This window comes from Mustela putorius, unplaced genomic scaffold (genome assembly GCF_011764305.1).
Source record: "Mustela putorius furo isolate JIRA1106 unplaced genomic scaffold, ASM1176430v1.1 tig00003845_pilon_pilon_pilon, whole genome shotgun sequence".
Taxonomy (NCBI): Eukaryota; Metazoa; Chordata; class Mammalia; order Carnivora; family Mustelidae; genus Mustela; species Mustela putorius.
In genome coordinates, this window is record NW_025421998.1 from 38,876,963 (window position 1) to 38,894,803 (window position 17,841).

The following is a 17,841-nucleotide window of genomic DNA, read 5'->3' on the forward strand; positions in this document are numbered from 1 at the left end:
TAGAAGGTCTTGTGAAGGGCGCCTGGGTGGCTCAGTGGGTTAAGCCGCTGCCTTCGGCTCAGGTCATGATCTCAGGGTGCTGGGATCGAGTCCCGCATCGGGCTCTCTGCTCAGCAGGGAGCCTGCTTCCCTTCCTCTCTCTCTCTGCCTGCCTCTCTGCCTACTTGTGATCTCTCTCTGTCAAATAAATAAATAAAATATTTAAAAAAAAAAAAAAAGAAGGTCTTGTGAAGTTTCTGCAGCTTCTTAAATATCAGAAAATTCTAAAGTTTACTGTATCCAGGTGCTCAAGCCAGAAACCTGGGAGTCATCTTTTAATCTTTATTTTTCACTTTGCACACTTTCCAAGAATTTATGAGATGGATTCTCAAGCATCCTTCAAATATATCCACTCTCTCACTGAAAATAAAACTTGATACAAAATATATATATATATATATATATATATATTTGTAATTTTTATCTATCTATATATACATGGCAAACATATCTAAATTTTAAACTGATAAAAAACAAAAAACCCCAAACATATCCCCTCTATCCCTCTATCTCCACCATCATTTCCCACCATCCCCAGCCTAGATCCTCCTAACAAGCCACCCACCTTCAATCTTAAGCTCCTACGTGGCATGTCCATACTGAAATTGAATTATCCTTCTTCAAACACTATCCTGATCACACCTTTTGTCTTTGCCTTCCACTGGTGAAAAATGACTCCTCCTTTAAGGCTACCTCCCCTTCGGAAAGCCTTTCTGTCCTTGCCACTGAGTCAGCCCCACTTCCCCAGGGACCACGTCGTACACTCCCTGACAGCCCTTCCCAACTGCACACATGCTGTATTCCAAGGATCTTTTTACCTGTTTGACTGCTCCATGTGATGGTGAACTTCTTAGGAAACCATGCATTTTTGTTTGTATCCCCAGTGCCCAGTGCAGAGCTTGCTAGGTGAAGGAATGGGAGACTCCAGAAATACGAAATCAAGCTCTCAATCAGATACTTTCTTTACATTTGATGTCCCTGGTACCATAATCTTTGGTCACTACTTGCCAATTCACTCACTTTCTGCGCTCTAATATCCTTGTTTGTAACTTGGGAACACCTGGCTTTTGCTTGCCATTCATTTGCTCAAGAAATATTTATCAAATGTCTATTTATGTGCCACAAACGGTTACAAACAGCAGTGAAAAAGCTAGCTCTCTGGTATCAGAGTACACTCTAGATGAGCAGACACAAACATACAACCACATCTACAACCAGCAGATGGTACTGGGTTCCCTGAACAGAACTGGAAGATGGCACTAGGGACAGTGAGCGACCCGGCTGTTTTTCCGAGCAAGCCTCTGCTGACCTAAGACGTGAAGGGAAGAACCTTCAGGCAGAGGGAGTGAACTTGGAATACCTGAATAAAAGAAAGGCAGCCAGTGTAGCTAGAAGAGGATGGCACAAAATGGAGGGTGGAGAAGACAGGCCCACCGGGGAGGAGCTGGGACTCTATTCTAAGTGCAGCAGGAACCTGCTAGATGGTTTTCCATCAGGGACCCCAGTTTCTGTAGGGCACACTTATTTCTCATTTCCTCTGGTTTCTGCTCAAATATCATCTCATCTGAGAGGCTCCATGGATCACCCTATTAAAATGTATCCCCCCACCACCACATCCCACCCTGCCTTGGCCCTTCTCCACTCACCTGCCTCCTTTCCCTTCTGATGTCAGAGATGTGCAAGGTTTTTATTTATTTATTTATTAGTAGAGCTGACACAATTATTACCTTCGTTTCAGGTGTACAACACAGTGATTCAACGTCTCTGTATATGCTGAGCTCACCTCAAGTGTGGCTACCAGAGGTCACCACACAACTCTACTGCAGGGTCACTGACTCAATTCCTTATGCTGTGACTTTTATCCCTGCAGCTGATGTGCTCCATAACTAGAAGCTGTACCTCCCCCTCTTCTTCACCCATTTTGCCCATCCCTCCGCCTCCCCAAAAACAAAAATCTGTTTTCTTCAAGGGTGACGTTTTCTACCCACCAACCTCTGAGCAGGGAAGGGACTCAGCTTTCATCAGAAGTATGTTGATTGCATTCCCAATCAATTAATCTGATTACACTTTAAACAGATCAATTCTGGGGACAACAGATTTAGGGAAGTCAAGAATCAAAATGAATAAGCCCAGGAGGAGGCTTTCACAGAGGCCCAGAGGAAAGACAAATGTGGGAGGTAGGGGTGAGAATCAGCAATGGAGAGGCTGTAAAACCATGAAGTGGCCCTCGGTGTTAGAAAATTCACAGGGCACCACTGTCCCCAAGGGCACGACGGGTGGGGCCATAAACTCATAAAAATATTTTTTAAAACGTTATTCTTTTTTTTTAAGTTTTTATTTATTTGACAGACAGAGATCACAAGTAGGCAGAGAGGCAGGCAGAGAGAGGGGGTAAGCAGGTTCCCTGCTGATCAGGGAGCCCAATGTGGCCAGGATCCCAGAACCCTGGGATCATGACCTGAGCCGAAGACAGAGGCTTTAACCCACTAAGCCACGCGGGCATCCCAAAATAGGTATTTTTAAAACTACTAAATTGAGTAATTATTCTTATGTACTCCTATTTTATCAAGCTCAATTTGCTAAACTGTTGTAATCTAACAAAATCTACTAACACTAAAACAATGCATATGCACATGCCCCTTGACCTAAAAATTTTAATTGCTGGGAACTTATCATTTGTATATACTCATAAAAATATGTCAAAATATCTCGCAGGGATATTCACCTTGCTGTTGCTGGCAATACCCACAAACTGGAAACAACATGAACACCTATCAACAGGAAACCGCTTAAAAAAGCTCTAGAGGGGCGCCTGGGTGGCTCAGTGGGTTAAGCCTCTATCTTCAGCTCAGGTCATGATCTCAGGGTCCTGGGATCAAACCCCCGCATCAGGCTCTCTGCTCAGCGGGGAGCCTGCTTCCTCCTCTCTCTCTGCCTGCCTCTCTGCCTACCTGTGATCTCTGTCAAATAAATAAAATCTTTAAAAAAAAAAAAACTCTAGAAAAAAATCTACACAGCTCTTGAGGAAAGAGCTTTAAGGTAAATTGTGTGCATTTCAAACTCACATAACATTGTGTGTCAACTATAGTTCAATTAAAAAAAAAGAAATACTGTGTATTTAGAAATACTCTATTTGCATTAAAACACACACATACACACACACAGAGCACTGATATTGATCCAGTATGTGATAATCAGAGAGGAAAAGAATTGAGAAATATTGATGTAAACAGAAAGGTTTTCTTTTCTGAAGGGTATGTAACGAAGAGTGGTTATCCTCTGAAAAGAGGAGGAAACGGGCAGTAGTAGAGAGAGAATCTTTCTCACATGCGTTCCTGAATTATTTTTTTTGCAATGTGAACTTGGATTTTAACTTTTAGAACACACAAACAACATCTCCTGGAGACAACTAGCAGACGAAATAGGAATGTACCTGATATATCATTACTTGCTTTCTGATTTTTATGGCCAGTAGCTCCAACAGCTCATTCACGTACACTCCGTGAACGAACAGACATACGCGACATGCACGCATGCGTATGAAAACTGTCTGAACACTGCTGAATGCAGTGGGACAAACGTTTTTGGTTAGAACACAGCAGACGCACAGCCCACATCCCGAGGTAACCACTTTCCAGGGTACAGCTGATGCGTAACTCATGATTAAACAATCGGAAAGCGGCTGCCAACAATGCTTGCTGTCCTGGCTGTCAGTGCCTCATGGACCTCACAGACCTCACTGTCCTCAGAAAAAGACAGAAATTGGTCCACTGCTTAAGGAAGCATCTTTGTAGCCTCTATCAGCCATGTTCCCATTTAATGTGAAATGAGGTTTTTTTCTCTTCCTACAGTGTAATCCATTCCCTTATCAAAGCTCTCTGTTGCCTCCTATGGAAAAGGCACCATCCAAGAGAAGAGGGATCAGAAGATGGATACCACCTCCTCTTCCAGGACAGAATGTATTTAATTTATTTTACTTATGCTCCCGCGGCTTATGCAGTTAAACAAAATTATGTAGACCTCATATATTCTTAAGAAAGGTAGTGTATGTTGCAGGTTTTGTTAAAAACAAACAACCCCCCCCCAAAAAAAACAGCAAAACCAACTACATTATATTCAAGTAGCTCCCGCAGGGGCAGTTAATTATCCTGCCCTGACTTCAATCACCCACCTAGTCTGCACAGCGACTCGATCTCTTAATGTTACCAAAAGAGGGGGGGCTTTGTTTGCAGAGTTCACTGTATCTGCTCTAAACTATTTCTAACCTCAGGAATGTGAAATGTTTACCACAGCCACTTTTTTTTTTTCAGTTGTAAATGTATTTTTAAAGCAAATATTCCAATTACCATTTACTGGGAAGTCACAGAATAGCTGGGCATTTTGCAAGTCAATTCAGGAGAAAAATGGAAGACCGGTTAAGTCCAATTTAAGCGAGATTAAACAGCAGGCCTAACCACACAGACAGAGCCACTCACAGAGCACTCCCCTAGGTCCCACATTGTCATGTTAACGACAGCAAACAGAAGACCCGAGGGCAGGAGAATGAAGATCACCAGTCCCCACTAAGACCAGGACACCAGTTCTCCCTCTCCCTTTTTAAAGACCCACTGGCAGGGACGCATACAAGTTCTAAAGTATTAGGTCACTCCTGGTCAGGTGCATTTTTCTACCCAATGATGAGGAGAAACAGAAAAACCTTTATTACTGAAAAGCGCTATCCTGAAACAAAATCACATTAAACCATACAGAAATGCAAAAGCTGTGATGCCTGGACAAGGATGGCTCTTGAATTGCTAAATGACTTCTGATCAGGGAGGGCTGGGGGTCGGTGAGTGGGGCCTGGGGCCGGAGGAGAGCCAGTCCCCAGAAACAAAACTGCGGGATACTGTAACGGAGGATCCCGCTGACGGAGCGGAAAGGTGAACTCTGCTGAGTGAGGTCTAGACTCCGTCTTAGCCGATGGAGCCGATGACACCCATGACCTGCAAAAAGGATGAGACTGCCAACTCACTCTCCTGCACAGAAATCAAGTTTCCCGAAGCTCAAGGTGGTGGTGACCTCACTTGGTAATTACCACTACACCAAAAGCGGCGTTTTCTAAGAAGGCACCAAGCCCTGTGGAATGCCTCTGAACTAGATTAAACCACCGGGCTAGTAATTAAACCGACTTTATATGGGAGAGATCTCTTGCTCAAACTTGAGCGGTCCTGCTCATTTCAGGAAAGCAACTGCAGCCCGGAAGTGGAAACAAGCCACCTCGGAGTCCCAGCGTCAGCACAGACGCCGTCCTCAGCAGCCTCTGCCCTCCTAACTGCTCCTTCCCAGGGGCTGGAGAGGGGATTTCGGTTTGGAAATGCCGTGAAGGTGGAAAGGGCTCGCTCTCAGTCTTGTATCATTTGCAGGTAGTTTAACGGTCTCCGTTTCTGTGTCATCAAACAAGTTTTTACCATTTTATCTTTCGAGACATTTCGATAGCAGTCATTGCCATAGCGCCTAAGTGCTTTCCCCCCAGACAGCCCGCTGAAAGACAGCGTGGCGTCTTGTCAGAATGACGCGCTGCCACATCGTGTTACAGTCTGCAAGGAGCCTAAAAATTTAGAAAAGATGATTTTTCTTCAAATTTATCAATGCTATGCTTCGTTACAATACAGCGACGAGTTCCTTTGCGGCTGGATAATAATTTGGTAGATGAAATGGCTCTAACAGTGTTCTCCGCGGCACAATCACACACTGAACATTTGAAGTGCTACTTAAAAAACCAGCACATTTATTCCTAAACACCACACATGCCTAAATATAAAGCAAGGTTTCCCCCTAGGTCCCCAGAAAAGAAGGGGTCACATTATATTCAATTCTAACAAGTCTCGGATCAGGGGGTACTTTGCCAATCCCTTCACCCTGAGAAGTACAGAGTAGCATTCCAGGAAGGGCAAATTTGCTCGAAACAACGTCAGCTCTTACTAAACTAACACTGGATGCCTCCCGAGATCACCTGCAAAGCTTGAGTTTTTAAAAAAAGGGTGAAAAACTCTTCCTGGGAGTCGGATGTCACAAATGCTGTGCTGGATGTCAAAACCAGGCACTGGAAGTTCACTCTCAAAAGCAGTTATCGGTTGTTATGCGATGGGACCAGGTATGTCCACTAAGGGTGAACCGGGGAGAGGAGAAAAGAAACAACTGTCCTAATGTTTTGTGTCTGTAGGATAAAACTTCCAGGGATGACCAGGCACATAGAGCCCGCAAGTGCTTCACCTTGCCAGCGTGAGATACAAATGAACACAGTGCCCTCCGTGAGACCACATGAATGGCTGATTCAAAAAGCGGTGATCAAAACACTGATTCAAAATTTTTACAAAGAGTTTGCACAGAATATTTCTTGATACCTATGTACAGAAAAGAGTAATACCAATTTTATATGATGGGATTTTGTATATTTGTGGGGAAATCAATGACCACCATTTTCTGTGAACATCTGACTTCAGGTTTACTTATTCCTGAAGCTATACTTAGTCAAATTGGCCACGGAAAACATTTTTTAAACCTTCTTACTGAAAAATGGTAAACACCTTATGTTTCATAAAGCCTTAGAGCTGTGCATATATGGAGCTAATTCTAACAGATTCCAATTCAACTTTTTGGTAGAGAATTGTGAATAACAAATATCAAGAACTTTCTGAAAGCCCAGTTTTTGTCATTATTCCAAAAAACTGTTTTCTAAATGAAAAATACATACGGACAGGGCCGGAATGTACAGGACCAGGAAATAAATTCCCCATCTGGTACAGGCTTTTCCTGGAACTGAGTGCTCAGCCTTTCTTCCGAGAAACGGCACCCTGTGATCCATCTATCCTTCATAGAGGGCAGCACTGGGAACTAGGGTTTTGCACCAATAACAAAACCGAAAGTTCCCTGCCATTGATGCTGTAAGGTATGCAGCAGGACGCCATTCACCTCACAGTCAACCGTGATCAGTGTATTCTGAGGATGGCTTTTTGAAAGCGGGCATGAAGGTGCCCTATGGGCCCCAGTGGAATGTCTTCTCCAGGTACCAAAATGTGAGGAATCGATTTCATGCCGAGGAGAAGTTTACTTACATAGTTTGCCCCATTTGCTAATTTAGAAGTTGAACACGGAACTAATAATTGGCTAAAAGGAAAGTTACCTTGTAGATCCCAAAGAACCCCAGGTCCCTTACGACAGACAGGGCACTGACTCTGGGACCAGTGGTGATCTCTCCAGCCACTTGCAAACGGATCTTGACGATTTCCAAAGGATTTGTGAAAATGACCTGGGAGCCTCCTGCCTAAAAGAGAGTAAAAGTAAAGATTTAGGACCAAAGAAGGGTAAGGGTAAGATGGGTTAGGAAGAGTGGAGGCATTATCCTTCACGGAGTGCAGAATATTCTATCTTCAAGAGTCTATAGTTTCACAATTAAGACAGTGACGAGTCTGATCAAAAATACAGCTATTGCCAAAGAGACTTTGGGTACTGAGATCCTATTTCCCTCACTCAGAGGTTGAAAGAAGAAAAAAACCAGAGACTGATGTCTCCTGGCCTCACCAGTGTCTTCACATGGAAATGACAAAGATTCCCTGAAGCACAAGCAGCTGCCATCACAGGGCTCAAAGCCAAGGGCACAAAGGCAACAAGAGAATGAAAATCAGAGTATCCAAATCAAGACACACTAACCTGCTTGTCAGAAAAGGAGGAGACAAGGTGGACACAGGCTCTCCCATGACGGACCTTCTGACTCTGGCAGTGACTCAAGAATTGCCAGAGAACATGTAAACGTAGATAAAAGCTCTTTTTTCTTCTCTTAAAAAATCAGGTCCATCATCAAACCCCCTTTTATGGAGTTGCATATTCTTATAATTTTATTTATGTATTACCTGTGTAAGATTGCTCTTTTCACAAAGATAAATGTCCAAGTAGTAAAAATATGCATTAAATCAATCATGGCCCAAACTTTGAGCAACGTGTGTTATTTCATTCCAGCAGTGACTGGGTGCCCCACCCCTGTGACCATCGGTGGAAATCTTTAAAGTGTACTATAAGGGAAATTTTAAGCTAGTTATTTCAAAGCTAAGCCTGTATTTATTATAAGCAATTACATTCTTTCCCACTGTACTTCAACTTGTTATTCCTTGTCACACATACATTAAATTTTTATTTCATCCGCACTCAGGCTGATGCAGGATACAGTACAGAATCCTGACTGCACAGTAACGTTACCACAGAGCGATGCCACCACAGCGGCGATGCTGCTATTTTACAGCTCCGTTGGTGCCATCACGGTAACAAGCATGATGTAGACTCATAGGACACAAAACTACTTCTGGCTAGATTCCCTGACGTCATTAGCCAATGTATGGGCCCTCACCAAAGGGCCAGTACTAACCAACAGTGGCTGCAAAGATGATCTTGGAAGTATAATTTAAACTACTCGGAAACAAAAGTGAGATAACGTACATACCCAATGATCGGGGATGAATTAAATGAATCTGAGTATGCCATGCAATGAGTACTATATGCTGCCGATAAAAATACTGTGGAAAATGTTCAACATACATCCTGGGAAGTAAGAACCCTCCTACTGAAACGCATGTCCAGCTGTCCCCGTTAGTCCTTACCACCATGCACAGAACACACCAGTGCAGTGCTTGTGACTGGTAGGATACAAGTGGTTTCTTTTCTGCTCTATTTTGTATTTCTTCTACACAGATCATGTATTACCTCTACAAAAAAAAACACAAATGCCTCTACATAACTTACCTGATATACATAGCCACATTAGAAAAAAAAAAAAAAAAATCTGTTCACCCATTAATTCTCTATAAATCAAATTGCTTTTTCACCTTTACTAACTTGATCCCTTAATCAAGACACACTTGTTAAAAACAGACCAAGCTTTCCACTCTCTGCCCACATTACAACTGTTTCCAAGGCAGCGGTATTGCCCAGTGTCTTGACTGCCACACGGACCAGTCCTTCTCACTTGCTTGTTTTACCCACCCCCTCCGGCTCTCCTAGGTGACTCTTAGAAGATGGGGCAAACAACTCTGGTAGAAAAAAACCTAGAACGGATGCATCAAAAGGCCCAAGAAAGGCCCTCGTAAAGTGGGAAGAAGAGCGTGAGGCAACACGCCCGGAGGCCAATGTGTTCTTCTGGTCTGCACAGACACTAGGCTCCCTCTTCTCGTTGGCTTAGAAGAGCCAAGCTTTGCTTCCACACTGCTGTGACCTGCAAGGAGGTGGCGGGGCCAACCCACAGCCTGTCTACAGCCCTTCAGGATTCTGTGGGGTTGCACCTCCATCGTTGCACACAACGCGCCAGGAGTTAAGGTTGGCAGAAGGAGGTGAGGAGACGGACCCGGATTAGTAACAGCACCAATGGCACAATGAGGATTAGGTTTGTGCTTCTTCTTTTTTTTTTTTTTTAATTTAATTTTTTATTTTTTATAAACATATATTTTTATCCCCAGGGGTACAGGTCTGTGAATCACCAGGTTTACACACTTCACAGCACTCACCAAAGCACATACCCTCCCCAGGTTTGTGCTTCTTGATCCAAGCTCTTGAGCTGCAGTAATGAATGAAAACTTATTTTGAAATCATGCATGGGAGCAGAACTGCTGAGAAAGATTTGTGGAGTAGGAATTACTCTGAGACTGATTTTTAAAAGTTCAGAAGTGGGCAAGAGCATCTCTACCAAGGGCAGAAGGGAAAGCGGTCTGCATACACTGATCGCAAAGAACAGCACGGGAACAAACGCAAAGCAGCACACACAGCCTGCAGGCGGAGCGTCCCCTGGGAGGACCAACCCCACCCCCCTCGTCCCTTTGAGTCAAACCACCTTACCTCATACGAGGCCCAAATTGATGGTTGAGTCAAACCACCTCACCTCATACGAGGCCCAAAGAGATGGCGAACGGACTGCAGCCAGCACAGTGCTTGGGACATGGTAGTGACTCCAAACCTGACTCCTTTCTGGTCTCCTAAGAGGGACGGTTCTTCTCTCCAGCTGCATATTAGTCACTTTTAGAGCTCTGAAAAGCAGTGACTTCTAAATCCTACTCCAGCCAAATAAGAAATTCCGCAACCACCCTTTTACAAACTGCTCCTGCAGGAGTAAGATGTGCAGTGAGAGCTGACGATTGCCTGACTTCACTGCATCACCTCCAGATCCCTCTGAATGCGGAGAGGCTGCTAGACAGGCCTCCTACAGCTGGGCTTTCTTTCTTTCTTTCTTTTTTTTTTTTTTAAGATTTATTTGACAGAGAGAAACCACAAGTAGATGGAGAGGCAGGCAGAGAGAGACAGAGGGAAGCAGGCCCCCCGCTGAGCAGAGAGCCCAATGCAGGACTCAATCCCAGCACCCCGAGATCACGACCCGAGCCAAAGGCAGCGGCCCAACCCACTGAGCCACCCAGGCGCCCCCAGCTGGGATTTCTAATGCCAGCTTTCCACTTTATTTCAGAAAGCAACTTTATTTTACATGTGACCTCACAACAAACTTCTACAGATCCAAGTGGTGCCATTAGTAAAGGTACAATTCTTAGGTACAGAATTGCTTTCTTACTTGTTCTCTTCCATCTGTACAAACACTTGTCAAAGTTCAGGTTATATACAAAATAAGAACTTAATACTCCATTCCCTGACTCCAAGCCAATCAATAGACACTGATTCTCTGAGCACAGCAGAGTGAATTCTAATCTCTAAGGACAATGCAAAAGTCAGATCCACTTCAGACAGCTGCAGGGAACAGACACACTGGGAAGAGAGGGTAGGGATGCCGAGAAAAAAGGATGGGCTCCTTGCCTCAGCTGGGCTCAGAAAGAAGAACAGACAGATTCAAAGTGGCACTTACAGAGATTCCGAAGATGAATCGGTCCTTTGGAGTCAAGCTAGAGGGAAACGGGAGACCCCGAGGCACCGAGCGACGAGGCTTATCACCAGATGTGCAGTGTCTGGGCATCACCACGACAGGACCACTGAGCGGCATGCTGGCTGCGGCTGTCCTGACTCCCGGCCTGTTGTCCATTCACAGTGCCTTACCCCTGTGCCTCCTCTGGGAGATCAAAGACAGTGGGCTCCAGGGGCTGCCAACAGGAACACCTACTGTGTGTGCCGGCTTGGTGTCCCTCATCACTGGAGAGACCTGGCTGTGTGAAGACATCCTGTGTGTGCGTGTGGAACTGCGTCACAGATCACTTCCCTGTGACTTTCCGGAGTCTGTGGCAAGTAGAACGGGCGAAGACCTTCGACACTAGGACTTGCTCTGTGTGGTATGTCGTCTTTACCGCGGGCACACAGACTCATCTACAGATCTCTTGGTGTGCTCCTTCTCGCCGGAATCGTAGCTGCTAGTGCATCCGTCTAAAGACAAACACGCACTCACGGCAGACTCCCTCTGCTACCTGATCATGCTTTCACTCACATCATAAAGATTCACCACATATTCATAAGTAATCGTGCTCAGAGTTTGTCCTAAGAACTCCAAGCACATGAGGTGAGTGAGAAAGCATGCCTGTTCTCAAGGAGCTTGAAATAAGAGTGAAGGAATAAATATTAATGAAGCACCCCTTACTGGCCACTGGGGTATTGCTCTGCATGGATTACCTATCTCCAGCCCTCCCAGAGGTCTTTCTTCTAGATTTTACAGAAGAGAAAACTGAGGCATAAAACATTAAAGGAACTGCTATGGGCTGAACTGTATCCAAAAAAATTCATAGACTGAAGTGAGTCCTAACCCTCAGCACCTCAGAGGGTGACTGTATTTTGAGACAGGCCCTTTCCAAAGGCAGCTAAGGGAAGAAGAGGTCGTATGAGTGGGTCCTACTCCAACGTAACTGCTGCCCTACTATGTACCATAAGAGCCAACTGAGATACGGACACAAACGTGCACACAGAAGAGACCACGTGAGCGCACAGAGAGAAGGCCACCACCATCGAGCCAAGGCGAGAGGCCTCAGAAGAAACCAACCCTGCCGACACCAGCTTGGACTTCCAGCCTCCAGGGAGGCGAGAAAATGAATTCATGTTGTTTAAGTCACCCAGGCTGTGGTATTCTGTTACAGCAGCGCGAGCAAGCCAATACAGCACTTATGAAGGGCTACACAGCCTGCGAGCAGAGGATTTTCGACTGGGCTCGATAAATACATGCCTTATGAGGAGGAAAAAACAGCACATGGGAAGAAAGGTAATTATAATATACAAGAGGTAAGGTCCAGACAAATTGCCATGGCAATCTGAAGGAGGGCAAGATTTCTGCTGGCTGGGATACTGTGGGGAGGCGGCATGTAAGAAAATAACACATCAGCTGGTGACTGCGTGCAGTTCGGATTTAGCTAATCCAGGTGGAGAATGGCACAAAGGCACAGGGACGGGGGCCTGCCACACTCACAGGGTACAGAGACCCACACCACACCTGTCCAAGCGAAATCTTAGTAAGAGTGATCACTATGGTGAGATCAACATTTTCACCCACTGGCATTTATTTGGGTGCTTACTATGTACCAGGCACTATGCCAAGAGCGCTGTAAGAATCTTCCCTTTCGGTCCTCATCACAGAAGGTGGGCAATACTCTTCCAGTTTTATAAGAGAACAAAGCGAGACCAGAAGGCTGAAGGAGCTCATGTAACATGCCCAAAATCACAAAGCTGGGAAGGGGGGAGCCTGGACACAGAGCACACCTGCTGGAGGCTGGCCGTGCCCTCACGCCACGAATCACCGCACGTTCCGTCCTGGCAGCTCGCAGAACCTGCCAGCCACTCACACGGGGCCTGCGGGGCTAGGAGACAGACAACGCAGATAAGGCCACGGGGGCCAAATCACGGGACGTCTCGAATGCGACGCTGAAGACCCGGGCTCCATCCTGCAGACAGCACCTTCCACTGCATGTGCCGGGAGGAGAGCAGGTCCGGAATCAAGCCTGGGAGCTGGAGAGGTCATGACTAGTATCTGTGTTGCAGAAAGAGGACCGGATGGCAGAAGGGAGAGGGTTCAGGAGGGAAGGAGAGCCCTGAGGCAGGGCGGACAATTAGGGCCTGCTAAAGCAGACTAGGTGGGAGATTTAAAAAAAAAAAAGGCCAGAATCAGAACTTCACTGATCAGGTAAGGGGTAGGGGTTGCGTAAGTAACAGACATAGTACCGAGCACCGGGCCTGGCTGCTGAATGCGGGACCAAAGGAGTGTGTAGGAGCAAAGAAAGGACCCAGCGTTTTACATCTGTGTAACAGGACCATAGGCACATAAGGGTGGGGGACACTTCCGGAAGGCAATGGAAAGGTGCGCTGGGAGCAGGGATGGAGACAGAGGAGAGCCTTTCCCCACATCTGTGCTAACCAAAGGCAGGAGCTTCCATGGGCTACAGGGAGATGAAACACACAGAGTGGAAACCGAAGATGTGACGAGAAGCCTCTGCCACAAACCACAGTGTTCAGAAGTCCAGGCACTGAAGTCAAGCAAGGGACTTCCGGAGGGGAGAAGCCAACAGTGGAATGGCAGCAATGCCTGCCGGCACAGGGAGGCAAGGTCCGGCATACGGTGTGATCTGTGACCCGGAAGATGGGAAAATGGATGCTGGGGAATTAGAGTTTGTATAATCCACATTTTTTTTTAAAGATTTTATTTATTTATTGGACAGAGAGAGACACAGCGAGAGAGGGAACACAAGCAGGGGGAGTGGGAGAAGGAGAAGCAGGCTTCCCACTGAGCAGGGAGTCCGATGCGGGACTCAATCCCAGGACCCTGGGATCATGGCCTAAGCCGAAGGCAGCCACTTAACGGCTAAGCCACACAGGTGCCCCTATAATCCACATTTTTAAGGGAAGGGAAAGGGAGAGGCGATATCATATTTGGAAGCAAGCAAGGTAGAATGCAAATGTATTTAGCGTAATTAAGGAGAAAAGGAAGACAGAACTGGGGATGGTTATGTTGCACTTATACAAGACAGCATACAGGTTCCGGGTAGGGGAGGAGAGGAAAGCAGGGTGTGAAACTGGGCTTTTCCCTACTCCTTCTGCTCCAAAGATACAGAAAAATATAATCAAATGGGTCAGGATTCAGCAAACGGAGATCATGAAAGTTCTGAAGCATAAACCAAACATAAAAACAAATGACCTCTGAGAATCGACAGTAAACACAATGTCCTGGCTCCCCAGAAGTTATGGTGAGCTTAGTCCAATGTGCAACACAGACAGGTCAACAAGGTAGCTAATGACTTCTGGAAGACGAGTCCAGGGCAATGGCTCATGCATTCCCCGCCTCAACTCCGAAAGACAGAGACACAGTAGGCTGCGGTGTGCCCATGTGCTGGTTACGGCTGTGATGTGTACCTGTCCGAGAGGACCCAGAGCCACAGAAGGCACCACAGTGGGTTTCCTGAGACCCTAGCCCACTGAGTGCATGGGACCTGCAGGTGAGGAATGAGTCAGTTCAGTGAGATGGGGACTCTTCCCTGGGCTGTTACCAGGTACTGAGCAAGAACACTGCCCAATGCACTGTAGTGAATACCAGGGTCAGTATGACAAAGTATTTTGTAGCAACTTTTTAAAAAGAAATTGTGTTCCCACTCTATAGCAGCTGTGTAAGAGTGCACAGAACTAAGAAGAGCCCCCACCCTTACAGAGCACACGTTCTAGAAGTTATTTATAGGACTATGTAAAGATGAAATGAAAGCGTGCACATAAAGCGTGTATCCTAGTACTTAGCATGCTACTCAATCAACGGTACTGATCACCATTAGCAAATACTGTTTAGGTGAATTTCGCTTACCAAATGCCCTCAAAGCCAGTACAATGAGCTCCCATTTTGTCTTTCCCTAGAAATCTGTAAATTAAACTTTCTTTTTGAGGAAAGCACCGTGATACTGAACATTGTATGAAGTAGTAATCTAGAGTAAAAAAAGTTTCAAGGGGGAAAAAAAAAAACCTCTCCTAGTGATGGGTGATGGAGAGATGCTCAACATAACGGGAGAGTTTTTATTTAAATTCATTTAACTTTATCAGTTAAATCCAAGCTCACATTCAACAAAACTTGGGTACTTCTAATTCTGAAATACTTCTGTTACTGATAAAAGCCTCGTCCTGTCCAGCTGTAGGAAAGAGCTGGTAAAGCAGCCATGGTAGCTAACCAGTACAGTGTCTCCCCCACTCTCTTGGGGGAACTGGTTTCTGCACTTCCATCCAGCTGTGGACGGCCCCCAAATACCAGCAAACCACTCTGGAAACGAGCACCATGAGTCACAGAAGCAGTGGAGACGGAGATCAGGTTGGGCACTGCGCCAAAGCTCCCCACCACCGAAAACAAGGCACGGGGCACGTTCTTCTGACCAGGCCGTGAGACTGCTATAGGGAAAGCCTCACAAATGCCCATTCCATCCAAGATCAACTTCTACTGCCTTTGGACCTTTAAAGCTGTCCTAAGTCAATGCTGGACGTCCCATTCTGCTACCAAACATCCACGTCTCTGGGAGAGCTGCAGTGGCTGTAATCTACAGCCACTACAGGACTACAATGCACCGTCTTCATCAGTTCACCTGTGCATCAGGAGGGCTGAGGGCAACCCAGCTCAGCCAGGGGCATGGGACTGAGCAAGCTGCAACTATGTCAGCGTGAGGCCCAAGCACCAAGCCTCCCAAATGGACAGGGCTCTCTCGACACAAAGCATCATTATTTCCAAATGCTCTAATTTTTCACGTGACATGCTCCTCACAGCTCGAAGTAAAATCACAGGGTTTTTCCCTCTAATACCCGCCTCTCTGAAATGGACTAGAGAGAATGCAAAGAACCTGAAATGTGGCTCCTGTCCCAGCTTTTGCTCATTGACCAGAGACTACTGTAAGCTTGATTTCTTCTTCTCACAATTTCTCTTGCCATGTTAGTAATGATGAAGCTCACTGTTGACACTTCTGATGCCGCACAGGTAATTTTATTGTGGGAAGGGGTGAATCTACTTTTTAAAAACAGAATTTCAAAAAATCAAATAGAAAGGCAACATACCCTAGGGCCCTAAGGACAGTGACCTCACACTAAAATGAAACTATCATAGTTTAGGTCCAATAGTGATGAACAAGTAGGTTTTAAAGTCACATGCCTTAGAATGAGTTGCCAAGGCTATCTGCTTATCATTAAGCTACGGAAGAGAGCTATAGCTTTAACACATTATCTAAATGTATATCTAAATACATTATCTAAAGGACTGGTTCAGTAGCTCCGGTTCATACTTCCCCAGGATCCATTTTCTTTCACCTGTTAGGAACTAAACAAGCCCTTCTCCAAAGCCTTCTTTCCTAACCTGGATGGTGTCCCTGACCATTCTTTCCTGGGACCTGGGGAGTCAAGCCAAAAGAACTCACACGATGAAAAAGCATGCTTTCGTATGATCTATACCCCTCAAACCATTCTGGGAAACGGTCTTGAGAATATTCAGAAACTATTAACAGTCATGCAATAAAAAAAAAAAAAAAAAAAATCAATCCTGTCATCAATCTGCTGTCCACAGAAAACACAGCAGTGTATTTTTTTTAACATAGCATAATTCCTGCTATATTTTAAACTAAAAGCATTAAATATAATCACCTCCCTTTAATTTGAATTCACATGGTAGATACTTATAGCTACTTAAAAAATTAAGTGGCAAAATGTATATGAAGAATGTGTATCTTGATATTTTAATTATGCTCAATTGAATGTACTTAGATTTAAAGTGCTTTTCACAAATGACATGTGCTAAGAATATCTAATTGCACACTGACATTCTAAAATGTGTGCTTACATGTGTCAAAAATAGATTAATATGAAGTTATGGAATATGGCTTTTTTAAACTAACACCCAAATACATTATTTTGATTATTTGGATACAAATTAAATTATAACTATAAAAAAGGTCTACACTAGTAAATGTCTAATGATGCACATTTCACATAAAATGAATGTTCAAGTGATGACAGTATCTAGTATTTAGAGAAACTAAAAAACAAAGTTGTTTTGTTTTTTTAAAATATTTTATTTATTTGAGAGAGAGAGAGAGAGCAAGCACACACAGAGGGGAGACACAGACTCTCCTCTGAACAGGGAGCCGCACGTGAGACTCAATGCCAGACCTGAGTTGAAGGCAGATGCTTACTGACTGAGACACCCAGGCACCCCGAAAAACAAAGACTGCTTAAGAAATCTAAGCTCCGAGATATTTTCTATTTATTCTCTTACTAACTCAATGTTACATGCAAACATGAAAATAACTTGTAAGTAGTACAGGTATTATCATCATATATAAAGATCACAGCGGGGGCACCTGGGCAGCTCAGTTTGGTTAAGTGTCTTGACTCTTGATTTCAGCTCAGGTCATAATCTCGGGCTCCTGAGTTCGAGCCTTGCTTCGGGCTCCGTGTTCAGTGGGGAGTCTGCCCCCTTCCTCGCGCCCCCCCTCACCCTCTCTCAAAAAAGAAAAAAAATATATCACAGGGAGGTACCTGGCTGGCTCAGTGAAGCTCATGACTCTCGATCTCGGGGTCCTGAGTTCGAGCGTCAAACATTGGGCATAGAGCTTACTTAAAAAAAAAAAAGAGGTTAAAAAAAAATATTCAGCAAATAGTGGAGGATGAATGAAATTAAAATACAGTAGCTGACAGCAGTCAGGTATGTGGCAATACCCAAGATAGGAATTCAACAATCTCACAAAGAAGCTGGCAAATGTGAGGGGGCATGAGCCAAGAAGTCCCTCACCCTCTATCCAGCTCTGAAGGGACAGTGCTGGGGACAGTATTGGACCCAATGCTCACAGGAGACATCATTGCTCA

At 45.0% G+C, this 17,841-nt stretch overlaps 1 protein-coding gene across 5 annotated transcripts in view; it reads right to left on the bottom strand.

Annotated features, from left to right (window-relative positions):
- The window catches only part of SLC25A13 (solute carrier family 25 member 13), a 180,299-nt gene that overhangs the window by 27,216 nt on the left and 135,242 nt on the right, over positions 1-17,841 (bottom strand). For 4 of the 5 annotated variants that reach the window (XM_045062725.1, XM_004767839.3, XM_004767838.3 and 1 more), the window contains one exon: positions 7,202-7,342. The exons of the other annotated variant lie outside the window; for it this stretch is intronic. In XM_045062725.1, the coding sequence (XP_044918660.1) occupies positions 7,202-7,342 (141 nt within the window). The remainder of the gene's footprint in view (positions 1-7,201; positions 7,343-17,841) is intronic. 5 annotated transcript variants of the gene reach the window in all.